Below are 27,732 nucleotides of genomic sequence, written 5' to 3' on the forward strand. Positions count from 1 at the left end.
AGACAACGTATCTAAAAGCGAGAGAAAAGCAAACAATTTACAAAGAAAGAAACCTAAATGCTAAGAAATTATAAAGGTTTTTAATGCTTTTATTCTTTAACACATTGTTTTGAAATTTTAAGATCTATTTAAGAAAAATAGTATACTTGAAAAATAGTCTTTCATATACTTAAATTTAATTTCGAATGAGTAGGTGTGTAATGTTCTTGAAATTTTACTGTAGTACGAAAATGTAGAGCAAACTATCCATCATTTATTTCGTCCGCTCAATTTGCTAAATGCACTAGCCATACCTACTTCATTTATTTCACATACGCGTAACTTAACGTAAATTTTTTTTTTGCTAAAAGCAACTAAAACTTTTTCTAAGATAAATTAGTTTCAAAACTTTTAAATACCGAAATCATGATAATATTTTACATAGTGTCACATATTATAAGTCACGTAATTTCGTCTCGTATCGCGATTGTATGAATGTATGTATAGTGGTTGTTCAGAGTCGCGGCGTGACGCCACGTTCGCGGCCGGCGGAGCGTAGGCGACTGCGCTTCCCATCCATTCATTGAACAAGCCGTATTTACCTTTGCACTTAGAATCGATCTCACCCCTAACTGAAGTCGATCTTGCATTGAATGCTCTAAGTTTGTGTTTATTTATTGTATTTTAAAGGAAAGGAGCTTACATATTGAGTACAATGTATAGAAGAAACCAAGATAAGGAATTTGTATACTGACTTATTTTCTTTTGTTTCTCTGTTAAAGGCTCTATTATCCTTGATAGTTGTTTTTTTAATAATGTTTGAATATTATATTATTAATTAATATTAAAAAGACATTATTTTATTGTAATCAATTTGCGATGTTTTATTAAAACTTTTTCATTTATAAATAAAATATGAATTAGAAATTCATCTTTATATAAAATAATCCAGGGAGTCGATGGTAAGGGCTTTGGTATGTGTGGGCAATGTGACACCTCCATATTTCGCAGTTTAATGCTAAGGGTGAGTGCGCCCTCGCTTCAGAACAGTTTGTTAGTCAATTCAGAGTCATTTATTTTCATATTTCCACAATTTTTCAGGGTCTACGATTTTGGCAGAAACGCACAACGAATATAAATAGATGATATAAATAGACTGAATTTATCTTGCCTTTCTGTTATGATGGAAAAGTTTGATAAAGCATAAAATGATCGGATAGGAATTATGTAAAATTAAATCTATAATAATATGAGCTTTTGATGTTGAAAAAAAGTGTGAAAACAATGGAAATGGTTTTATTTATTCTATCTGAATAATTTTTGGTAATAATTAATGGTTTTATTTATTCTGTATTTCAAATTTTTGGTAATAATTAATGGTTTTATTTATTCTCTATTTATAATTTTTTTGTATATTCTTTTTACTGTTGGATTGTTTTAGTTTATTTTTTAAATATTTCATCAGGTTCAACGGAAAGCTTCCGATTGTTTCAGACTTTGAAAATCGATCAGTTTCCCACTTTGCATTTTTATTATTTGACATAGTCAGATAAAAGTTGTTAAATCATTTCGGGAACTTTAAGCTTGTTTTTTACCATGTTATTACTTGAAAACATTTTAATATTCATAAAGCGGAACTTTCAATCCTTTTAGTTATGCGACTATTGAACATCTCGATGGTAATGGATCTTCACATTGATGAATGATCGATTTTATTTTTAGGGTCAACATGACGAAGCCGAAAATACTACCTAAAAGCGACTTCCATTGACGTTATCTTCAAACCGAGCACCTATTAATCATTTTACGCTCAATTAAAGCATTATATCGTACTCATTACTTCTAAGGTATGTACGAAGAATAAAAAAACAACGTTTAGCTTAGGAACATTTATTGTATAAATAAATTAAAATAAATAATTAACCTATAGATAACCTACGCTACTAAATTAGACCAAGATCTCCGTATCATATCCGCAGCCTTTTCACCTATCATGATTTCAGGCGCAATTGTATGTCCACTAATCGTTCTTGGCAGAACACTTATGTCGGCAACACGCAGGCCGTCAACACCGTATACTTTTAATTCTGGGTCAACAACTGCATCGGGATCATTCTGTGGTCCCATTTTACAAGTTCCCACTTGACGTCGCATAGATACGACCATGGTTCTTATCGCACAATCCCAGTATGGTTCGGATCCTAGAGGATATGACGTACACGTAGGATATTGTGGTAAATGTAATGTAGCAGCATATTTTCTAAACGGTTCTGACTCTCCCAGAGCGATAACTACTTTAATAGCTTCCTTTAGGGCTGCCATATCTCTTTGATCTGTTAAATAATTTCCATATATTTTTGGATGTGAGTATGGGCTGCTGTCACGGAGCTCTAATCGACCCTTTGATTTGGGATGTAATAAAACAGGTATTGCTTGCCAAGTATCGACAGCATGAAGTGAACCAAATGCAGTTTGATAAGTTCTATCTGATATTTTCCAACTCTTACGAATAGCGGCACCAGAGTCTAAAGATATAGACCCACCCATATCAATTAGCTCAATGTCGGGTGTGAGATCAGATCTATCAGATAGAGAAGTTTTTATGTAACCCAGGGCCTCCACACCGCCCGGAGTAGTTAGAAGACCATCGCCGAATTGTAACCATTGCATTAAGTTCGGGAGAGTTGCCACTTTAGGTTCCAGTAAACTAGCATTTGTACTGCCAAGTTTGAATACAACTCCAGGGAAACCAATGTGGTCGTACATTGTTCTACCCACTTTTTTATTTGAGAAGACTGGGATACCTAACGTTTGCAAATGTTCTTGAGGTCCAATTCCTGATAGCATAAGTAATTGAGGCGAACCAATAGGACCCGCTGAAAGAATGATCTCTCTGCGACAGCGGACGGTGCGTTTAATGTTATTTTTAATGTATTCCACAGCATATGCCCTCTTAGTTTGGGGTTCAATTACGACTTTTGTGGCTCTTGCATCTGTTAAAATGTGAAGATTCTTACGACGTTTATGGGGATGCAAGAATGCTTTTGCTGCGCTGAGACGATGTCCTTTGTTAGTTATAGTTTGTACATATCCAAAACCAAGTTGGTCTGGTGCAACATAATCAACGGTTTGGTAGCCATTTATTTTGCCTGCCGAAAGAAAAGCTTCAACAAGCCCGGTCCTGAAATGAAACGGTGATTTATATTTTGAAATAATAAAAAAATATTCTAATTTTTTATTTGTGATTTTTGTACTATGTTAATTATAGAGCGATCTCCGTCCTGAGCTGGTCTATCAATGTTATATTTTAAACAATAAAAAAACAGAAAGGTGTAGAACAAACACAAATGGCTATAAATACCTAACTGTCCGTTAATAATGATTTGTTAAATCAGGCGTGAATATCATCTGCTCTTCTTCCTAGCTATGGGACACTGGAATTTAATGTTTTTGATTTAATTGTAAATAAACTTACCTGAAAGGAACATTTTCAACCGTAAGATCTCCATCGCGTCCTCTATATGGCTGATTTTTATATTTTTTCAGTTCAGATCGTTCTGACTTTTTAAAGTATTGAAGCACCTCGTTGTATGACCTGGAAAGATGAAAGATTATAGAATATGAGCATAGTGTGATAGATTAGCAGCTCTAGAATACTAAACGGTACGTGGGTTGTGCTATCATTGACTTCGGTCATAAAAGCGCTTGCGGGTGTTACGTGTCTTACGTTTAACTAAGTTTATATTTCAAAGACGTAAATGTATGATAAGATTGGGAAATGTTGATTAATAAGCATGAAAATTACGAACTGAAGTTTCAATAGAAATTAATTAAAGAAATTATACAATTTTTGTAAGAGTCATTTCCGAAGAACTTAAAAAAGATAGAGTCATACTTCTGCTTTAATTAAAAAGTATCCTAATAATAATAATCATTATAGTCATGTACAATCAGTGTTATAACTTTCGGTCTATAGAAGTTTCTCGTTTTAGCAAATGTCACAAAATGAAAAAAAATATTACAGCATCGACTTTTGATGAAGTTTGTATGAAAATAGAGAATATAGCTTGAATCCACTGATACTTTGTATTAAAACTTTTCTCCTTTAAGAGATTAAAATGCCTTTAATTTGTATCTCGACAGCAGGCGTGCATTTCAACAATCTCAATTACGAAAGTTTTATCCCGTTATCGTCATAAAGCTCTTATTTTCATTGAGGGTAATGTTTTGAAGTTTTAAGCAGTACAATCAAACTTTAAATGATTTGTTACACGTTTAGTAGTGATTTAATATTTATGATTTGAGATATTTTAGTATTGTAGTAGTATTTTTTTTTTACTGAATATTAAGCAAGCGGTAAACAACGGATTAGAAGTAAAAGTAAGTACATACTTGACTATATTTTGTCTACTTAACGTGGATTGGCGAATATGTGTTTGAACAACAAATTAACATTGAACACAAGGAAATAATAACGTTACACATTAGCTGTTACTTTCTTATGATGAGGGATAACTTCATTTATTATTTAGTACGAAGTCTGATGACATAACGAGTTATCTATACATATAATAAATCTGTAGAAGGGTCAATTCTGTACATTGAAAATATTGAAAAAATAAATAGCAGGGGGTGTTACTGGATCGATACCAAACCCAAATATGTGATTAAAAAAATTTTTGTCTGTCTGTCTGTCTGTCTGTCTGTCTGTCTGTCTGTCTGTCTGTATGTGAAGGCATCACGTGAAAACTAGCGGTTCGATTTCGATGAAACTTGGTATAATTATACCTTATTATCCTGGGCGTAAAATAGGATACTTTTTATCCTGAAAAAATACGTAGAAAAAAATTAATCTTAATTTTTCAGTTTTATCCATAGACGTTGTTCCGTAGAACCGCGAACACACGTTGCGTATTATTATAGGCCTAGCCGTATTTGGGAATTGGGTCCAATAGATATTTATAAGATTTTATTGTCAGAGGTACCTACTCAAAATGGAGAAATAAACCATCCACGCGAAGACCGACATCCGCGCGGACGGAGTCGCGGGCGGAAGCTAGTGATTAAATAATATAATTCGCTGGTCTCTAGTTATCGTGTAATTAAAATAACCCTAATTAAAATACTAAAGAGAAGTACTAAAAATAACGCAAGCTACTGGTTTGTGTCTGTTTTCATTCAACTTCGACGCTAATTTCTATAAAATGTTTAATGAAAATGTATGAAAAGAATTACTTTAATATTCACAATTTGCATTACAAAATTTATCTAAAAATGCAAATAAGTATCTCATTAATAATTTAGAGGCTAAAACTACAAACCATCCGTGATTTCCATCAGCCGCAATTTTGTCCCAGTCTTGTGGTCGACCTCTAGAATAAAACATGAAATCAGTAACACTGCTGCCGCCCAGAGCTTTGCCACGAGGCATGTAACACCGCTGCTCTTCGCTTCCTGAAAGATAGAAACAACTATTTATTTTCAATTTAGTATTATGTACATTTCTCTTCACACTATACACTCAATATTTTACCAAGAACCGCTAGTTCGACTTGTTAAGCCAGAGATATAGGTCAAGGAATACAATTGGTTGATACAAAGGATTTACATGTAGGTCTCGATAGTAATGTATACAATAATAATACGATAGTAATATAACAATAAGTATCCTATAATGACGGATTAATTAGGGTTTCGGGTAACTTCCCAACTAATCTACATAATTTCGAAAATATCAATACAGGCGTGATTCAATAAAAAATTTGCAGTAAAAACATAAAGGTGCTTTTCCATAAAATAAACTAGCCCATTGGCTTATATTGTAATATATTTCATACTTGAATCACATCGCAATTATTTCTGATTGCACACACAATATCGAAACGAAAACAAATAGAGGGTTTATTATCGTTAAGATGCCGCAAAATAAATTTCTCTGTGACTTGCTTTTCTAGAAACTGGTTCTTTGTTATTGCTGAGAAAATGATGCTATGGCAAAAATGATAATTGCATTTGTTGTTCGAAAATAAAAATACTCGTCCTACGCAAGATATTAAACAACTTGCCATGAATTTATATTATGTTTATAAATAGCAAAAAATGCTAATTGAAAGGAGTAATTCCGAAAGTTTTGTAGCCCCGGAGATAAAGGATGACTTATGCGTTTTTGCAATGTCATGTTATACATAAATATAATAATTACGAACTTTTTAAAAGTTAAACAGCAATTAAGATTACTGGAGATAAACCATAATAAATTAAACTCTTGTGATACCTAATTTTTAAATGTCCTATTGCACGCCTCATAAGCGAAGCGTTGAGGTGGGTACTACTGTCACTTCGCGCAAAACATCTGATTTTTCAAACTTAAAATGTCTTTATGTATCATACATTGCACTTGTAAGATAATACATACACACACATATTAAGAAAAAACACTATTTTTAACATTCATGATATTTTTGATGTCATTTTTGTTATTTAAACTAGTTAAAAAACAGTTTAAAAAAGTTCTGTCTTGGACGTCCGTGTGTCTGTATGTGCGGAGGATTTTCTTGTTAACACGATAGCGACCGAAATACTTTACTAATCGAGTCTTTTTTTTTTCTCTTACGCTTGAGTATGCTCAGGAATAGAACCCTTTCATTTTTCAGGGTCTGATTCGATGTGGTTTAATTGTTATTAAATAAACAAAAAAAAAATATCGACTGTTCTCCATAATTTTAGTATATCTATATAATATATTCTTTATTTACACCATATACATAAATATCTACCTACTTATATTATATACACCTTTATAAATAATCAATTTTATTGTAAAGGATGAGATTATGAGGCGTGCACTTTTGGATTTTCCAAACTTTTTAGGTATAGTATCAAAAATACTTAGTTTTTTTTTCTGGATCCTAGAATTCGACCCGGCGTAATATATAGCTGATAATAATAGATGTTGCTTGTAGATCATAAAGATGCAATAATAAATAGCTATTTATATAAAAATTAAATAAAACATGAGTTATTAAGTGTTTTCTCTTTCAATAAAATTTATATTCAACACGAGCAATAATAATAAAAGTTCCATACTTATCAAGATGTACAATCAAGTTTAACATTAAAGTTTTTTTTTTCAATTTTATTCATCGGAAGTTTTTATCTTTAAACGCAATGTTTACAGTTTACAGTAAGTGGAGAAAGGTAACTGCATAAATAATTAATCCTGTACTCGTTGTTAGTAACATTTCGCTAACTGAAATACATACAAGTTCACTGGGTCTCGTTTGCAGTTGCTTGTTTGCACCTAACTGTTAAACCTTGTCTTACTTTTCAAACTTGTTTCCGTTGTTTTCACAAAAATGCAACCTCAATTTTCAACATTTTACTCCCTTGTGTTGTTATATTTATTTTAACTTATCTGACCTCGATTGGATGGAAAATTGTATTAAGATCATATCCCGCATGTAGACAGTTTCTTAACGGTTCTCTATGAAATTTTATTTATTTATTTTTGATATTGCAACAATTTGTGCACTACCAAAAATAAAAATAAAAATATGTTAGTACTTACTTATTTTATTGAAATGAGTTTAAACAACAGGTTTCGCTATTTATTTTTTATTCTAATTTGAAATTAGTTATGCATAGCATAACGTGATAATGTGGTTACTCCTCTGTATAACATTAAGGCAATTTTCCATAAAAGGCTTTATCCGCAGCAATTATGTGTTCGCTAAACTCTAGAGAAATTCTTTAATGAGATTAAATAAATACAGAGGATGCGTTGACATTATTCAACAATATACAATGTTATATTGTATAGTGGTGGTATTGAAAATACTTTCACTAATAGAAAGACGCATTATGTTTTTTTTTTGTTTATACCTAGTACCTTTTTTTTTTTTTTTTTTTTTTTTTTTTAGTGGGGAAATCTTGCATAGATACCCACGGCCTCCGGGGAAGAGGCCGTGGGTTATGTCGGATTCCTACCGACCAAAACCCCACTGTGTTCCGTCAAGCCACATCAGCGACAGGGCCACGGGTATGTGTAGAATTCATCCGTGACCCCATCAGCGGCAGCCCGTCGCCAGGCCCAAACAAGCTAAGAGCCTGCCAGCTCTACCCTCATGGAGTGGCGTGAGCGGTACACGTCTCACGCCGCCTCATCCCACCGGACAATGGACTAAATCCCCGCTCCATCGCCCGGCTCCCATCGTCAAGGAGGCTGGTTGCGGCTGCGTAAATCAGCCGCAGCGCGACGACGACGCCCAATAGGACGTCGGCGCCGGATCGGGTCCGCGTGAGGATCCCTCTCGCGAACCCGCTCCGCCTCCTCTTTCCGCGAGATCACGTCCTCAGAGAACGTGATCACCGCGCGCCAGGATCTGTCGCTACCCACCATTGCGCGAACAATGGAGGGCAGAGAGAGATCCGACCCTAGTACCTAAGCGTACGGCCTAAATCCTTACAGTATTTGAATACAATCAATATGCACAGTCACTTAAATTACAATATGTGAACATAAACTAAATATGTGAAGCTTACGATAGGTGTACGTGAAGAACAAAAAAATAAAATATTTTCTCTGGCGAAAACAAACTGGTTTTGAAAATAAGATTCATCATCCATATGTTTAACTTTTCCTCTATCTAACTAGATTAATACTTGAAAATTTACAAAAAAATCGTTGGCGAAAACAAACTGGCTTTTGAATATAAGATTCATCATTCATGTAAGTATTTATGTTTAATACTTGAAATTACAAAAAAATACCTATAGTAATCTTCTGAATTTTCTCATCCACAGATTATTTATTAGCTCGTAAATTGTAAGTAAAAACCATAAGCGTACCGGGAAAGGAAACCGTCTTTCATAAGTACTAATACAGAAAACATTTATGACTTACCCAGGCACACACCAGCTTGATGTTCCATGCTATATGGCCAGACATAATCTGTGTTTTGAAGGTAATGTGTTAGCGCTGGGATATCGGAAAGAAGCATTTCAGGTTTCCCCGCTTCTAGGAGAAGAACTGTGGCCTTTGGCTTGTCTTCTGTTAGCCGGGCAGCTAGTACAGAACCCGCGGAACTTGCTCCAACTATAACGTAGTCGTACTCATCCAGTTGGCTGCTAAAACCTGTAAATTTATATAGTACAGTTTTTGGCAAGGTTCCTATTCCAAACTGTTAGGTACAATTGTTTTGTATCTAGAACGTATTCAATTTTTTTTTGATGACAAGTATTGTGTATGTATATTGTGTGTAAGTACATGGATTAAATTAAGCTGAGAAATATCGTATGGAGTTCTAAACCTGCTTATAGTAATATATTTGCGTGATAATAATGTGATAAGTATCTAATATTATAATGCCTACTCTCAGAAGTTTAAAGTTTTAATTTATAAAGGTTTTAATTTATAAATTACTATGAATACATAATATAAATTTATATAATTTAAAAGGAAAACATGATGTCCCCATTAATGTTCAACATTACACTTTATTGTGTTATAAATGCGATGGTGAAAGATAATAGTAATGTAACAATGAGTAAAAGTTATGGTCGTCGTCGAGATTGATGATAAATGTTCATGGACCATATTCAACCGTGTAATGGGCGGTATGTAATACTAACCTACAGACAAGTTCCTTGATAAAATTCTCGACCTCAGATTTGTTACAATAGGAATGGAGAATAGATCACTAACTGCATTTTGACTAAATTAAGCGATTACCTACTGTGAGTAACACTATTGTAATATGGCCATGTAAATTACAATATATCTTTAATCTCATAATTAGAATTACAATAGAAGTTTTTTAAGTCTAACAATATATCTCACAAGTTTGTACTAATGAGTTTTGATTATCTTTATTGGCTATACAAAGCTTAAAACATATTTTGTTTGGTAAATTAAAAACTATTGTGACAAAATATTCCACTTACAATTTGTACGTAATCGCAATCATGAAAATTACTTCGCCAGGGAGCTCGATGGACGATGACATTGCCTATATTTTTTAGTGTTTATCCCTGGTCAAACCGGGCGCGAGCGACTAGCAATTTATAAACACGTTCAATTTGTATGTTTTTTTCTTTTTTTACATATGTATGTATGAGCGTTCGTTTGAATGACTGTTTTTTCAAACACATGTTTCACGCTTGCGAATTAAAGTAATATTTACCATAATCTACCTGAATCTATATTGGAATAATTTAAATAAAACTTCTATTCCCATGCATTTCTACATTTCAGTAAAAAAAATTAGTGGGATTTATGTGATAAATAAATAAGAATATTAAAGAAAGTTTACACGGATAGTATAACTTTCAGATTTATTGTATTAGGATTTCGCAATGAAAATTTTGTTTTAATTTCTCAATAACAATATTTTAAAACTTAGATCGAAAGTAAACTTTACCAATTATTTATTGTCAATTTGATATGTGCCGAATTATTGTAGAAAACGATATCTAAATATTATTAAGCTATAAAATCATCAATGTATCTGTATAGGTTGAAAAACTTGTGTCTTTTTTAATAAGTGAGATAAATTTTTATGTAGTACCACCTGTAAGTACATATCGTGTTTATAATTGTATGACCTGTTTATAAATTTAATTTTCAATTGAAGTTAAATATGTACACACTTAGTTAAATTTAATGCAGCTTATAATTGTTAATACAGGTTTTATGTATACTTTGGTCATCAAATAGTAAATTAATGATGCATTTTTAAATAATAACGTTATATATACGATAATGCACTTACCTTTTGGCAATGGGTATGAATCTCGCAGAAAATCGAACGGATCATTCGCATTTGTGGGTGAATAATTATTAGCAACTGTTTGCAGCATCATATCCACGATGGGGCTTTGAGGATACGAGTAGTGAGCAAATCGTGCTCCTCTGTTTATTTTGTCTAAAGGTTTATGCTCTTGAGAGCCCTCTTCGCTCTTATTATCTAAAGGATATGGCCGTAGAATACGAGCATTCCTTGAACTTTGCACATTTTCGATGTCTAAAAGATTGTTCGTGTTATCATATGGCTCGTCTTCAACATTAAGGAAATCGTCGTCTGTGTAAATGTCAATTGCTTTTACGCGTATTACGGTTGTTATAAAGAGGGCATATAACAGGCGCCGCATTTTCTGTAACAAACAATGTTTACATATCTAAAACGTTTATTGCTTTGAATAACAAAATAAATTTATTAAAATATAATGTATTTTTTTATTCACATTCAATAGAATTTTATATAGGAGAGTAGAGAAAACTTATAATATGGGTCCATATTATTTTTAGGAATTTACTCTTATATGATTGTGAAGTTTATAAGATATTATTATATTTAAATTAATATTCAATAAAATCATATTTTGAATATTAAAAAATAAAATAAATAAGGTAAAAAAATGAAAATAGAGCCATTTTTTTAATAAGTTATTTAAAAACATAAAAAATACTTACGATATATTAAAAAAAAAACAATATTTTCCACTTATATTATTATTCACTTTCGCTAGTGTAGTAATCCGCGGTCAGCTAGCGAATGGCAGGCGATACCGCATGGAGCTCACCTCCGTACCTTGACCGTGCACTTGATTGTACCGCTATGTCGTCGTGATCACCAATATAGCATCTATTTATTGCAAACCCAGCACGTTCTCTCTTTATGTACCCATTGAGCCGCATCGTTTCTTCTTAATGACCCCCGTTATGCTTTGTTCTCTTTTGCGCACTCCAGACACTCGTTTAATCACCATCATGTTCGTGTGTAGCGCAAAATATTAAATTATACTGCGCCAATCATATTCAATTGTTTTTTAATTAAATGATAAGGAGAGTTTTGAATTATTTGGCCTTTCGAAAATTTACAAAATATTGTACCTCCTACTTGTACTTTAAAGCCCTATTCTTACTACCTACCCATTTTTAACCGACTTCAAAAAAAAGGAGGAGGTTATCAATTCGGCCGGTATATTTTTTTTTTTTTTTATGTATGTACACCGATTACTCCGAGGTTTCTGAACCGATTTACGTGAATCTTTTTTTGTTCGATGCGGTAAAAATTTTATTTGGATAGGCCCAGTAGTTTTTATTTTATGAGCATTTTTGTCTGTAGGTATTTGTAAATTTTGCAAGTGCAAGTTTGAAGTCGGTTGTTTTTAACGCAGTTATCACTTGTTAACACAACATTTGATATTTATTCATCCATCATTGAATATTATACCAAAGCAGTTACACCAATAAATTATAAATACGTACAGACAAGACTATGTAAACGGAATATATCATGGAATGCAATGTTATAGGCCCCAGGTGTCAGAATAGTATGTGGTAACAGCAAAACCTATTCATTACAATGAGGTACGCGTCCAGTTTAGCTGTTAACAGGAATGCGTGGTCTAATGTTAAACCACGGTGTTAAACAGATACACAATGATGAATGTGTTTTGGTCACGACTTTTGACTGTATTTGCGCTCAAATTTAAAGTCACAGATATTCCTTTTTATCGATGGTATGTGCGTGTAGATATGTTCTATTGTCCAAGCAGTCAGCGAATAAGTTCTGTTATCGTGCTCTACTATTGTATAATAAAATATATTAATAATAGCGGTGTGTGCATACAAGCACTAATGTAAAACACATAGAATTGTAAACTTATAATATGAGCTCTGTTGTTATAAATTAAATATTTTATCACAAATTTAAATTTGTACCTATTATCATTAAAAACTAATCCAGACATACCGGCAATTTACACGACAGAAATAACATTTCCTTTAATAATTGGTGTAGTCCACTGGACAGAACAAAAACAAATATATTTCGACGTATTTTCAACGAAGGATATGTGTAAGACAAGTTTATTGTTGTCATAAATAGTTTTTTATTCTGCCGATCGTATTGAATAATTAAGGTCCTTTTTGTAAATGATTGTGGCGGATGAATAATAATCGCAATATTCAGAAGTAAAATACCTTATTTGTTTTGTAAGGTTTTCTACAAGAAAAATGGCATCATAATTTGACAAACTACGGGGAAGGCTCACGAATTTTGAAACTTTGTCCCGAACAGCTGTAACATTGTGTGACAAATAGATTTATGTTTTTATCTAACAAATATAGCTACAGCCGGCGACCATTGGTGTTTTTATCCATGATAGTACTACCTTGTAACAATTAAAGAGTATATTTACAACTTATTAATTTATTATTTTAATTAAATTTGTATTTATTTATGTTATTATGTTTGTTGTTAATGTTGTGTGGCAATCAGAAACAGTATTAAAAAAAGTGTACGTGAAAAAATTCAGTACTTACTGAGGGAGGAACCGTCAAACGAGCCTTATTTTGGCTTCACCGGAGATAGAGTTTTCATACGAGTTTTAATATTCTACGAGCAAATCGATAAAATTATTTATGTAACTATGTTCCTGTCTATAAACATTTCATTCAATTTTAAACGTTAATATCAGCTATCTAGTATTTAATTTCTATTCATAAAACTTCGCTTCATTGCAAAACTAGGTAATTGTTACTGCAGTTTGAATTCGCGCAATAATATAGCCTGTTAAATTGAAGTCTGGTTTTGCTGAAGTGCTTTTAATAATTCATCATAGAATGTCTAACAATTTACTATTTCAAATTCACGAAGACGGATGAGCTGTCGTTGTCTCGAAACAGTTTATTTAATACTGAATAAGATCTGAATGTTTTAAACTGCAAGAAAGTATAGGAATCCACTTACCTATTCATTTTCTACTATACCAATAAAATATTTACTTTACATAGGGTAGCGTTCTAAGATCTTAGAAATATGATAAGTATATTTTTGAATAATTACAAATGTCACCTAATAATTAAGCTCTCTACAACTGAATAAAAATCAGTGGGGTATCTTCGCGTATTCACAACAAACTATCAAATGGAACTAATTATCCATATCATATTATTAAAATGGTTCTTAAGAATTAGAAGCATTTTATATTACTTATATGATGTTCAAGATAATTATATCCATCTTGTGCATTTCATGGTACCAACTCAAAGCTTTTGTACACATTCCGCCTACACGATTCCGACTCTATATAACATTAATAAAAACGTAATTACATTGCTATGTCGTAAAAAATGATAATATGAAGAATAATATTGCGGAGATCATCTTAAATGTTATTTATTTACAATCTTTACGACACCTTGAGGGTATTAACATAAGCTCAAGCTCTACATTCGTCCGCATTGTCTGTTGTAGGGAAGGAATTTTAATTTATTTAAAAAATGGCAATTTCACCTTAATTGAAATAAAAATATAACAATTCTAGTAGGTAAACAAGAAGGTTTATATCACGATAAACGATATACGGTGCCCATTCACAATAATAAATTGTATTTATTGATATGCTGCCAACAATCTCTTCCCAAAGGGGATTGTTTGGTAATATGAATCTGTACGGAAACTAAGTGAAATGGTCCGAAATATGATGATTTATATTTATTTTATTAACAAACTATTTAATTGACAGATGTTTGTATTATTTGCAATGTTTGTAATATCTGATAAACAAAAGATTTTTAAATCGTTTTAGACTTGTCAATCTGAATGATAATTCATAAGAAAAAAAATATATATCTCAAATTCATATGGGATTTTCAATGTAGAATTTCCGGTAAAAAACAGTTAAAGGAGCATTTTCAAGTGTAACTAATTCCTTCGGAGGCTTGTCTCCCACAAATCTTCCAATAAATTAAATGCATTGAAGAACTTTACGCGGGAACCCTGTATTGTTCCTTATAGATGGCCTCTGGAGGCTAGTTAATTCGTAATTAATTACAGATTGTCCGTGGGTAACGGTCATTGTACGACGATGGTGATTAATGGTTTCAAAGGAAATCCTATCCCTAAAACCAAAGCTTACTGTCAGCTATTTTCAAAATTAACTCTGTATATTTCAAAGTCTCCTTTAAATTAATTAACATATTACGTATTCAAATTAAGTTTAAAAGGTTGGATAAGAATTTTTCTCTTTTCAAGTTTATGTAATGTGATTAATTTCACTAATTGGAGACACTACTTAGTACACTCCTACAAAAGACATTTTTTTATTTACCTCAAAAATGTCGGAGTTTTTCTGTTCCTTGTGAATTTATTAACAAGATTTTTTCATTGTTATTAAATATGTTCCTTCAATTATGGATAATTTAAAAATAAACTTAGCGGTACAAGACACCGTTTCGTGCAAATATTTTTTATTAACACCGCCGTATATAGAGTTCCTAAAAATTGTTTTCAGACCTGAAATGTGCTAATTTAAAATATGAATATGAAGTATACATTATATTTAAGTTATCTGAATGCATTACAAGACTTAGGTTAAAATCACGCAACCTGGTCTTAGTTTCTACTGTGCAGCAAAGAAAGAAGCAAATTGATAAAATTACTTTGTCCGGCAGTTGAGATAAAGAGAAAATCAATTCATTTATAATTCTTATCTTTTGTAATAACAGTCAACAAGGAACATATAAGGAAGTGTGTAGGTAAGTAGGTACAACCTCCTACCATAAATGCTAAAAGAAAATGAAAATAAAAGGTCTCAGGTTAAACACTAATTACTTAAAATGTAGAGCGAAAGTGAAAACACCAATAGGATTTAGGTAAAAAGAAAATTTTATTCCCGGCGTGGTACAGGCTTATCCAATTGACACAGATTTTTATCGATCTGATTGTAAAGCTCTGAAACTCTTTAAACATTGATTGTTTATATAAGCGGAACTTAATTAAAGCATAGAATAAATTTAATGACAGGTTTGTTATGTAACACAGGTTATGTATAAATATTTATTACTTCATTCACCATCTAACATCCGTCAACAAACAAACAAACTTTCGCTGAATATCTCCTTATATTAGCATAAAGATACATTTAAAATTGGAGAGAAGAGAAAATCAATTTGGTTCTAATCCTTTATGAGATATGTCGGTGAAAGTGATTACATTCGGTCAGCGGGCCAATTGAGATTAACGGTACAAATTTGCAAACAAGTTCAACTATGTTTATGTTTTGCATCTAACTAGTAACCCGTTGGCGTTTTTGTACAGAAATACATGACCTTCAATTATTTTATAAGCTCCTTACCGACTTATGAGTAAAACTGTGATCTAAAACGAATTTCACATTTTATTTTAACCGTTTAGGCAATGCTTATATTATAATCTCTTAATATGAAAAAAAAAATTCATTTGTGTATTTAGTGTTATTTTCTGTAGGGATCAAGCTAAAAAATTTATGCGTTATTTCATATGTGTAGTAAATACTTAGGTAAGACCCTAATGCCTCTCTACTTGTACAAAGTACATAATTTTTGGTACCTGGTACCTTTTCCGGTACTTTTTACCACAGTTTCAGTCGGAATTAGAGTTTTCCTTCATACAAGCCACTTTTGAACGATTTACGTTGGCGAGAAACAAATTCAAAGGAAGATAAGTGAATTATTTATGGATAAGGAGTTTGCGAATGAAACAGCTCTGAACAATAAGTTCCCTTTGTCTCTATATTGAGCTATAGATACCTATGTTATACATAATATTTTACTTTCCTTGTTTTGGTTGCAGAGCCATCTATGACTGCAAAGCAGAACTACGTACATCCTATCCCACGCTTAAACTAAACTTTGAATATCTCGGTACTTTAGTTATTTGTAAACTTGAAGAGATGGCTCCTATTTTAAGGTTAGAGAAACAAGGATTTTCTGAAATTCTGTCTATCGTATTTTTTGTATCGTTTTGTTTATAGTAGACTAGGTTTCCGCCCGCGGCTTCGCCCGCGCAATCAAAGAAAAACCCGCATAGTTCCCGTTCCCGTGGGATGTCCGGGATGGCGTCATTTTCCCGGGATAAAAAGTAGCCTATGTCCTTTCTCGAGTATCAAAACATCTCCATACCAAATTTCATGAAAATTGGTTCAGTACCTAGTTTAGGCGTGATTGAGTAACAGACAGACAGACAGAGTTACTTTCGCATTTATAATATTAGTATGGATATTCAAATGTCCCACTAAGATACTCATTTCATTTTAGTATGTTTCTACGGAGCGATTTTATGATACAATTTTTGGAAGTAAGTAGTACTTGTAAGGAAGGTAGAGAGTGACATAGAGGTACCTATGCTACTTCTTTCCGTAACAAAATGTCGCATTTAGATGGAAATTCCCTTTGACTACGCGGCCCAAATACCTAATAGTGTATCCGTAAATATGTTATATTATATAAGGTAATTGAAATAAAATAACATTATTACTTTTTTGTAGAGTCGTTGAATAGAAGCATTTGAGCCACTCTCCATCAAGTATCCATAATAGGTACCTAGTTCCATAATGATTAATTAAATTAGTGACAATATAACGCTGACCACGCTGACCAACAGGATTATGTGGTAATAATAGATACGTATATATAAAGTTATCGTAGTGATACAGCACTCAGCACAGAGTACATTATTATAACTGGCACTCAGTATGCGCTTGATATTGTCAACTCGAGATTAGACGGGCTTAACTTGATTGAAAAGACGGCCATCGTTACTGGAATTCAATATTACATAGTCTATGCGGATTTGCATAAACCTCAAATACGAATAAGTAGATTGGTGACGTAAGAGCTTGATATTCTGTTTAATTTATTGTTTGGCTAGGAGTTCAGAATTCGAAGTGGAATAATTATTTCTTGCTGCCTCGATTGTTTTTTTTTAATCTTAGTAAGAAAGCTATGCAGAGGAAAATTTGTCTTGTAATGAATAATTTGCATTGAATAAAGGGAATAAATACTATTAAAGCTCTAGTCAAATCTATAAAAATAAGTTAGAAAAAAAGTATCTATGTAAGTCCATATTATACACAAAATCATACTGAACTTTTAGAAAACAATTTATTTCCAAGTTAAATTGCTATCAAATTCTTCATTCGTATCAGCTTTGCCGTTTGTCGTACGAAAGTCATTTTGTTTCCGCCGGAAGACCAACTCTATTTAGTACTAGACCGGTGCGATGTACAATTGTAAAAAGAGTATTGAGTATATACCGACAAAAACAAATTTAAATACCTAATAAATAAGCCTAATAATATAAGAGATGATGATATTAGTTATAATATCGACATCTTAATTTATTAGAAATTTGATATTTATTTGTTTTATTCTTGTGATTATCCCTCAAACTTTAATGTACAAAACACTATGTAAAATAAATAAATGGGTAGTATTTAAATGAGTGACTGTAAATTAAAGTTTAAGTTATCAAAAATAGTTAATTGGGGTAACAGAATTACTAAGTGAGCGACTGACTGCGATGGATGAAAAATTAATAGATCAGCAACTAACAAACATTAATTTGCGTTACATAAAATACAAAATGAGCAGCTTCATAATATTCGAGCGACCTAATATTAATTGTTTGAGTGACACAATTATGTCATGTATTGTTTTCATTATTTGGCATATGATTTATTTATATTGAGTGGCATTTTATCTTAATCGAGGTATTTCGAATAGAAACATCACTTTGAAAAATACTATAATGGACAGAGTAGGTACTATCAGTTCAATTTGTTTTTGAAAGTTTTATCAATTAACTATTTAAACGATTTATTCTAGTGTTTTTAGTCGCTCTAGATGAGCGTAATTTAGTCGCTCACTTAGTAATCTATTCGCTCAACTAGTAATTTAGTCGCTCATATAGTAATGTAATCACACAGCTAGAATTCTAATATATCAAATGGATTAATCACAACCCTCCTTTAGTACGCTCAATCTGTATTTTATTATCAACCAATATTCGTTGTTTGTTTAGTTTATTTGTTGATTAAAATTCATACCGCTCAAGTTATTAAATCAGTATCTCATAATCAGTCGCTCACTTTATTTTCAGTCACTCGTTTTATTATTCCCCTAAATAAAATATTTTGAACTTTTTTTTCATTAGATTTTTCGATAGAAATGTAAGCTTATTATATTATAATGTTAGCTAATTTTATTCTAAATTCGTTTCATCCCTTAATGTAAACATAGTATATTCAATGTTTTAGACATAAATTAATCATAAAATATTGATTGCTAAAACCATTATGTCCAATACAATTAATCCACAGAGGAGATATCTGGTCCAAGGATTAATCTATATTCAACGGCTCCATCAAATAATTAGTGGTTTATTGGAAATATATTAAATATTGTAATGACGAGTAATCATATTACTCTACAATTTGCTTGATCACTATTAGGGTAAACGCAGCTATCAACGACCCATCGAAAATCTGAAGGTATTACCGACCTATAAAAGTAATTCGAAATTTAAACGTTTCCAGAACTATTCTAGCTATAGGTAGGCAAAGTTATACACGAATTTATTACTTGAGCATCGTATACTTTAACGTTAGAGTGAGTAACTGAGCAAAAAAGAGTTAAAATGCGTAAGTTGCTGCGGGGTAGCGTGGAAGCAGGACGTGTCGTACTGTTCCGTTGTTCCTTCGGGTAAGTACTGTGAGTATCTTTTTAAGACATTTACAAACAAATGACATCTATACTTTAATTTATATTACTAAATGTCAATGTATTTAAGTGTCAACTTTTCATTTCTTACAACATTTTATTAATAAAAAGTAATTTGAAACGATAAAACTTAAAATTAAAATGGGACGGTGTTAGCTTCACCAGTTTAAGCCGCGGCAGGTATCAACGACCCGTAAGTCGGCAATGGCAGCAACGTAACTTTTTGTTTTATTTTCTTTTATGTTATTATATCACACTAACACAAGTGGTTTTATGGACCAGTTTAAATCTAAGCTATGAGTCTTCATAAAAATCTATTAGCGACTAAACTTTTTTGTCTAGTATTGTGTCTTTTAGCGTTGTCAATTTATACAAAGTTATGATATTTTCGAGGATCCCTATCGAATAGTTACAGAAGTAAATCATTGTTTTTTTTTGTTTAAACAATATGCATTTGTTCATATTTTGTATGACATTAATCAATTATAATCTATTTTATAGTCTGATGATCAAATGAATTAAAATAACCATTTTTTTATGGGTCGGTAATACAATTTAGGTTTATACTTACATACTTTAATACCGACCCATGTGGGTCGGCAATAGCAACTATAGGAAGCTATTACCGATCGAATATAGATTGTTTAGTTTCTCATCTACAAATTCAAATTCAAATTGCTTTATTTGCAGAATGTAGAATAAAGATGTTTGTATATACAGATAATATTGCTCCTTAAACATTCCGCTCGTAATTGAGCGTGCAAATATATTTTTATTACTTTTATGACATAATAGGTGCCTATTAAAAATTATATTTTTAGGTTAAATTTAAAAAATTAAAAAAATTATATTTTTAGGTTTTTAGGTTAAATTAACATAAAACATATAATTAGGTATATTTTTTCCAGAAATATGGAGCCACGAAAGCGGCGAAAAGTATTCAGTAAAACACAACTCGCCGAAGCAATCAATCAAATAGCATAACGAAATATCCTAGAGTTTGAAATCCTTAATTTAATATATGTACATATATTAATAGTATTATGTTGATTAATTTAAAAGTTTATAATTATTTAGTTCATTACTAAAAAGTACTCATTTGTTTTATTAAAATAACTACAATTAAAAATACGAATATATTTGCATTTTTATTTCATTTTATTAAGATCGGTAATCATCATCATCACTAGCTTCTATACATTCCATTGCTGGAAAAAGGCTTCCTCTCACATACGATCGGGAATAGCTGCATAAAAATCGTTAATAGCTTCACAGCCGTTTTTATGGGTCGGTAATAGCAACAATCGACTAAGTCACATTGTAAATTATTTTTTACAAGATAATCCTTTATTAGAATGTATTTGCTTCAATAAATACATTTTTTATACATAACACTAGCATATAAAATGAAATTATAAATCTTTAGAAGAACCAGTATACTTAAAAAATATGGTTGATTTTGAAATTGCCTTAGAGGGGTCGTTAATACCTGCGTTTACCTTACCATTCTTATTGTCATAATATAATGTAGTGAATAAAATTTCTACGTATGAATAATTAGGAAAAAGGATTAAAGTGTTGCGAATAATAAAATCATAAAAGTTATACTGATTCATATAATATTTACTTATGACTATAAGCTATATTTTATTTTACTTCTGACGTAAAGTTTTTGAGAAAGGATGGATGGGTAGATGGATGCTAGAGTCGTTCACGCAAAAACAGCTTCATTGGATTTATCTGAAATTTAGTTCAGATATTACTTTATAGTATGTGATCACATAATATGCTACTTTATACCGCGACAACGCGTGAGTGAAGCCGTGAGCTTTATCTAGTAATTATATTGTAATCGCAATTCTCTAATCACACTCAAATCCATCAATTATAATGATCAGAATATAAATTTGTGCATTTTAAATATAAAATTACAATATACTTTAATTACCAAATCCATTTAATACGAGGTACATACAGAACTTTTCAAATTTTGTTATTATATTTCTATACGGCTAGAAGCAGGTTCGGTCTCTCTTCAGAGCACTCCCAGCGGAAATTTAACTCCCGTCATCTCAGTTGACCAAAGAATTCATGTCAAGTAGGAGATTATTTTATTTGAAAATCCTTTGTATTTAAGGGAGCTAAAATTATAAGTCGAGAGAAAAACTTATTAAAATCCACTAATTAGCCTAAGTGCATTGGAAAAGCGTACTGCAAAAAAAAGATTGGATAAAACAGAACCGTCATTCGCTCTAGTTTTTGAGACCTTATCGATTCAATGAAAATACGTCAAAGTTAAACCAATTTTCATTAGGAAGGTGCTTTATATTTCAATGCTTTCAACCTAAGCTCAAGCTCCGAAACATTCAAATAAGAGAACGCAGAAAAATCAATTAAAAGCGAACTTTCGAGAATTTTGTAAATCCACTCTCAGTTAACCTCATGCAACATTGAGTATACTTACACGTCGTAAATATACAGAGCTCGTCCAATCAAAATAGTTTTTGGAACTTCAAAGGGAGGTTCGAGTTTCTATTACTACGTTTCACTTAGAGTTAAACAATGCAGCATGTTTCTAAGCACGTACCATGAGTACGTGTTCGCATCGTTCCCGCTTTTAGCCTATTTCCGTAGAGTAAAGTGCAATTACGAAGTTATCAACTGATAGTGAAGGAGCCGGGCTCTTTTGCGCTAAACTCGCGGCGCCCGGAACAGATGTAGTGTTATTACAATCTAGCTAACTTCATTTTCTTATCCGCGCCACCGATGAACGTTTCTGCGAGTTCCTTCTATCTCAACTTCAAAGGCAGGCTTATTTTAATCCACGACATTTACAATCAGCGGCTAAACTTGTTATACATTGTAATCATGCATAAGCTTTCGAATTTTGTTGATTGTCAAAGCCTACATAGAAATTATTTGGTAACAATAATAAGTGTTTTCATTATTACTAATATACAATTATTAACTTAACTCAAAACATCGTAAATAAGTTGTTTGAGTTTGAGTTTCAGTTTGATCTTTATTTCAAGTAGGTACTTATTTCCTTAATTTAACACCAACCAAAACTTTTCAACGTAAACCATTTGTCATACCTACATATAAAATTTAAAATACTCTTAATCAACATTTCAACTAACACACCATATAATGCCTCACTAAGCAGTAGAAAGCTTTTATTTGTAATATTAAAGTGTAGCACGTAAACTCCAAGGCTACTGCAGCTCTCAGGAAGCGGTAAATTGTCATTTCACTTACATTTTAACTTTTATCGCCTCGAGTAATACTCAATTTTAAACTATTTAGAGATAAATGTACGATGCACATGTACAGACGATCGTTAAAAGTATTGAGAATAAAAAACATCTTTACGTATTTAGTACGTTTTTATTTTAAAAATATTACAAAATGCCATCATTAAAATTAGGTCACAGAATATTTTAAATTGTTCGCTGTTGGTCGAAGTCCCTGAAATGAAGACAGTTCATGTAAAACCCACTGAAATGATCTCATAGAAATGTAGTCTTAAGAAATATATTTGCATTGCAATCTTTTCATAACTGCGTATCTTCGAAGAATACGTCGTTCATAGAAATCAACGAAGCACGATGAGTTTAAATATTACAATAGAACCATCTTATTTTGTATGATCCGAATTTAAATATTCCAGGCAAGATACGCGGTAAGAAGATATTTTTACAAAAGGTCATATTATTTCTGGAAATAGAATAGTTAAAATCTTACTATTTGCTTGATGTTGTTGAGGCTTCTGTACCTCGTAGGCGGATATGTAGGCTGTTGGCATGAGGCCTGAAAAGTAATTTCATCACTTCTTCATAAGTTTGAAGTGTAAAATACTCCCGGAATTTTAGATGTCCTTTAAGTATATCACTATTTTATGCTTGGTAAAAATATACTTGCATACATAAAATAGAAAATGAATAAAAAACGATTCCAAAACATCTTAAAATTTTTCAAAATTTAGACAACCTACTAATTTATAATAGATGTTGGTATTGGTAAATATTATCTATTAATTTATTTTATAATTAATTCAGTTCTGTGAACTATTTCTGTCTTCTATAAACTGTTAATTACGATAATATTGAACTTAGTTATGAAATGTTATATCTTACCAGGATAATAAACAGTTGTAAGGTTTCTCGTATAGTTTGTTTGAGGTAAAGATAATTCACACACATACTCTTCATAGAGACCAGTGACGTCTTCGTCGTGTACAACTGCCTTTATAGTTACTGTGTACAGACCCCAAGAATTTATTTGCGATTCTTTTACAGCCTGTTCTAGCAATTTGCTAAAAGAAAACATGTTAACTTAACACTACTTATTTTTGGAAAATACTTTAATAAAATATAATCCTTTTTTATATTTCCATTGTAAAGTTAAACAAATATATGCAAGTGACTCTACATAAAATATTATTTGAATAAATTTAATTTTTTATTGTACTTTTATTTTACATACCTCTGGGACCATATTGAAATATCTGGATCTGGATACACGTCTTGTGCAAAACAGATCAATGTTACTAAAAATACATATTTCTTTTCTTGTATGAATCGGAATTTTTTTGCTGGACCTGCAAATATATTTTATTTTTGAATGTTGATTACTCAAATATGTATAACTGTATTGTAATTTGTAACACTATAATAACGGGAATGGAAGCTACAAAGAAAAAAGCTCGTAGAAACTTCAAGATACATGGGATCAAAACTTAAACACAGAATCGACGAAGAAATTATCCCATACAAGTTTCGAATTTTAGCTGAGCAGTTAGCCTCTGCTGAACTATTAGATCCAAAACTTCCACGGTTATGGCTTGCTCTATTAATATTGCTTATCTTTATATTTACAACTAGCTTCCGCCCGCGACTCCGTCCGCGCGGAAAAATTAAGAAAAATTACGATTTATTTTTTTTCTACGTATTTTTCCGGGATAAAAAGTATCCTATTTTATGCCCAGGATAATAAGGTATAATTATACCAAGTTTCATCGAAATCGAACCGTTAGTTTTCACGTGATGCCTGAACATACAGACAGACAGACAGACAGACAGACAAAAATTTTTTTAATCACATATTTGGGCTTGGTATCGATCCAGTAACACCCCCTGCTATTTATTTTTTCAATATTTTCAATGTACAGAATTGACCCTTCTACTGATTTATTATATGTATAGATAGATATAGATATATAGTTACGCAATATGAGTCGAGCAAACATTCGTACAATGTAAGGTATCTTTATACGGGCAGTAACTAAATATAAAAAAAAAATTGCCAAATGTGCTTCTAAGCGTATAACTTGAGAGTGGTTCTAGTGGTAGCATTTGGTGTTTTAACGTTTTTGTTAAGGCACAAAGGAAGGTTCTTATTGAGAAACTAGCTTCCGCCCGCGACTCCGTCCGCGCGGATGTCGGTCTTCGCGAGGATGGTTTATTTCTCCATTTTGAGTAACTCTGACAATGACATCTTATAAATATCTATTGGACCCAAATACGGCTAGGCCAAGGCTAGGCCTATAATAATACGCAACGTGTGTTCGCGGTTCTACAGAACAACGTCTATGGATAAAACTGAAAAATTAAGATTAATTTTTTTCTCCGTATTTTTCCAGGATAAAAAGTATCCTATTTTACGCCCAGGATAATAAGGTATAATTATACCAAGTTTCATCGAAATCGAACCGTTAGTTTTCACGTGATGCCTTCACATACAGACAGACAGACAGACAGACAGACAGACAGACAAAAATTTTTTTAATCACATATTTGGGTTTGGTATCGATCCAGTAACACCCCCTGGTATTTATTTTTTCAATATTTTCAATGTACAGAATTGACCCTTCTACAGATTTATTATATGTATAGATAACACGAAAAAGGAGCAATATGGTGGAACAACGTCTCTCGGGCAGCTAGTTGTATATCTTACTGTATACAATCATGGATCGAGTTTGCTGGTCTTCCTCGGTGAAAGTAGATACGACACACGTGTAGTTCCCGCTGAGATTTGTTGAGGGTTTCTGAATTTTGATCGCGCGGTACGCTTGTAGGGGCTCGTCTGTAACAATGTATGATGTTATTGTGATTGTGTATTTTTTTGCTGTGTGTTTGTATCGATATTTGTTTTATTTTCACAAGTGGGAGTCGAGCATGCTTCGGCACGAATTGGGCCACGCTCGCACCGGGGAAGGTACCACACCCTCACAGAATATCGGCGCCATAGTGACAGTTTACTGTCGCGTTCCGTACGGTGAGTGAGGGGTCCGGAGGCCCACATCCCTTCCCATCCCCTACCCATCCTCTCCTTCCCTATCCTCATTCCGTCCCATCCTCGCCCCTTCTACCTAAATCCTTCCAAATCCCTTACCAGTAGGCAACACCCGTAACCCAGTTACGGTAGTCTATGGGCGGCGCACTTAGCTTACCATCAGGCAAGGCGTCGGCTCGTTTGCCTTCTTCTACCATTCAAAAAAAAAAAAAAAAATTATGTTTCTATTTGATACAGTTTATGGTGAAGTGATGTGATGGAGCGTACGTTTCATTTTTTATGTGCGTGCTGTTCGTTTGTATAACTACTTGATTTTAATGCAGTAAGAGGTTTGTTGTAGGTTCATTAGATTCTGATGGAAATGTTTAAAGCAATCGCTTATCGATTGTAATAAAATATCGCAAGTGAAAATATAAAATTGAATAAATGACTCTTTTAGATATAAAATTCTTCTTGAAAGAAAATACTTCACCAATCTTTAAAAACGTTTTACCAATGTAATGCTTTTTAATAGGAGAAACCGTGACTCAACTAAAAGCTGTTTTAACTAATAGCAGTCTACTCTACTACATAATTAGTGCTGAAGAATAGAAACAAGGTGAACTTAACACATCCAAAATGTACAGTGGTAGTACCTAAAAACGATGGTAAATATAATGTTGCTTAATTTTAAGATTACAACATCAACTGAAGTATCAACAATACTTTCGTACCTGAAATTCTAAAGCTCATATCAACTTTTCCTTTTAATAGCCCAATGACTTGCGGTCGTAAAGGTGGTATCCATTGATACACCAACCCTGAAGATCCATTGAAGAACCATTTCACCACAAGACCGGCTGGATTTGCAGTTTTTGTACTATACTGACAGTCAAGTATTATTGACTCAGTACCTAATTCGACTGTGGCTGGTACCTCTATCTTATCTATATTTACAGCAACACATTCTGTAATAAAAAAAGATTTATAAGAAGTTTTCAAAAATCTCCAATCATCTTTTTGACATACATACAAATCAACTTTAAAACTTTATCTTTAAAAACGAAAAGTTTATAATATCACGCTTCATTTAATATTAATTGGCAATAATGTTATTTTTACCGCTATAAAAAGTTTTCGTAATTACGTTTTAATTAACTTTAATAACCGCGTTTTATGCCTCATTCAATATTTACGGTGGATCGCGTGAACCACAAAATAATCAGAACATAATTCGATATTGGGTTCTTACTTGGTTATTACAAACTTTATCAGAGCAAACGACTATAATCAAAGTTCAAGTTGACGAGAAAATAAGGTACACGCAAAAAGTTTCAGCACGCAATACTATTCATGATTAAAAAAATATGTAATATAAAATGTACATATATAAATAAAAGTAATACAAACTTGAACAAATTATGAAAAGGATAATATTTCTGGTGTAATCCATAACGCAGTTCGTCTCAGTTTTTGTTTGGTCGGAATCGCGCTAAAAACGGGAAAGTTGTAACGACTTTCCGATATTGCTAAAGCGCGCTGACTGAAAACTTTTTACAGCGAAGAGCAAACTGGATACTACGCATGCGTTGTAGCGTTGCTTATTTATAAATGTAAATAAAATATTTTGCTTGTAACACCGATGCATGTGGAAAATTTCGCAAAAAAGCTTTTGGCATAAATTTTTTATACCTGAATTATTTCGAAAGGCGCAATAATAAGAAATTCGGTGTATGTATTTATTATGCATAAAATCTATTAATAGTTAACTGAAAATACGTGGGCAAGTTAAAATGGTAAAGGTTGGAGGTATAATTTTTAAAGACTTTGTTGACAATAATCCCACAATATTAATCAAGATAAATAGAGGTAACACATTTTTGTGCCATCAAAATCATCATCATTTACTTACTAAGGGTTTTTAAAAGGCC

The 27,732-nt window shown here is 32.2% G+C and overlaps 3 protein-coding genes across 5 annotated transcripts in view; all 3 read right to left on the minus strand.

Moving 5' to 3' along the window:
• LOC123693809 overlaps nucleotides 1-532 on the minus strand; it is a 48,649-nt gene extending 48,117 nt beyond the window's left edge. For both annotated transcript variants that reach the window (XM_045639039.1, XM_045639040.1), the window contains exon 1: nucleotides 399-532. The gene's annotated coding sequence lies outside the window, so the exon portion shown is untranslated. The remainder of the gene's footprint in view (nucleotides 1-398) is intronic.
• A 1,352-nt stretch (nucleotides 533-1,884) lies between these two features.
• LOC123693799 (glucose dehydrogenase [FAD, quinone]-like) lies at nucleotides 1,885-11,559 on the minus strand. Its single transcript, XM_045639017.1, has 6 exons — nucleotides 11,450-11,559; nucleotides 10,749-11,130; nucleotides 8,882-9,112; nucleotides 5,301-5,433; nucleotides 3,455-3,574; nucleotides 1,885-3,160 (listed from the first exon to the last, which is right to left on the minus strand). Exons 2-6 carry the CDS (start codon nucleotides 11,125-11,127, stop codon nucleotides 1,915-1,917), a joined length of 2,109 nt encoding a protein of 702 aa, XP_045494973.1. The 5' UTR covers nucleotides 11,128-11,130; nucleotides 11,450-11,559; the 3' UTR covers nucleotides 1,885-1,914.
• Nucleotides 11,560-22,892: 11,333 nt separating this feature from the next.
• LOC123693817 lies at nucleotides 22,893-27,346 on the minus strand. 2 transcript variants are annotated; one of them, XM_045639052.1, is made up of 7 exons: nucleotides 27,212-27,346; nucleotides 26,536-26,622; nucleotides 25,484-25,612; nucleotides 24,011-24,125; nucleotides 23,662-23,840; nucleotides 23,270-23,335; nucleotides 22,893-22,993 (listed from the first exon to the last, which is right to left on the minus strand). In XM_045639052.1, the coding sequence occupies exons 1-7, from the start codon at nucleotides 27,252-27,254 to the stop codon at nucleotides 22,902-22,904; spliced, it is 711 nt and encodes a 236-aa protein (XP_045495008.1). In that variant the 5' UTR covers nucleotides 27,255-27,346; the 3' UTR covers nucleotides 22,893-22,901. The 2 variants fall into 2 exon arrangements, with proteins under 2 accessions (XP_045495008.1, XP_045495007.1); XM_045639051.1 differs by having other exon boundaries at nucleotides 26,536-26,769.
• Between the last annotated feature and the right edge of the window lie 386 nt (nucleotides 27,347-27,732).

The sequence above is a fragment of the Colias croceus genome, chromosome 8, assembly GCF_905220415.1.
Source record: "Colias croceus chromosome 8, ilColCroc2.1".
Classification (NCBI taxonomy): domain Eukaryota; kingdom Metazoa; phylum Arthropoda; class Insecta; order Lepidoptera; family Pieridae; genus Colias; species Colias croceus.

Bases quoted from the DNA above. Each gene is read 5' to 3' on its own strand.
- LOC123693817 (XM_045639051.1), bottom strand. From the start codon at position 27,254: ATGGATTACACCAGAAATATTATCCTTTTCATAATTTGTTCAA. The intron at 26,770-27,211 runs GTTTGTATTACT...TTTTTATTACAG, and splicing joins CCTTTTCATAATTTGTTCAA to AATGTGTTGCTGTAAATATA. The intron at 25,613-26,535 runs GTACGAAAGTAT...ACATTGTTACAG, and splicing joins TATGAGCTTTAGAATTTCAG to ACGAGCCCCTACAAGCGTAC.
- LOC123693799 (XM_045639017.1), bottom strand. From the start codon at position 11,127: ATGCGGCGCCTGTTATATGCCCTCTTTATAACAACCGTAATACGCGTA. The intron at 9,113-10,748 runs GTAAGTGCATTA...ATAAATTTACAG, and splicing joins TTCATACCCATTGCCAAAAG to GTTTTAGCAGCCAACTGGAT. The intron at 5,434-8,881 runs GTAAGTCATAAA...TCTATCTTTCAG, and splicing joins TCAAGCTGGTGTGTGCCTGG to GAAGCGAAGAGCAGCGGTGT.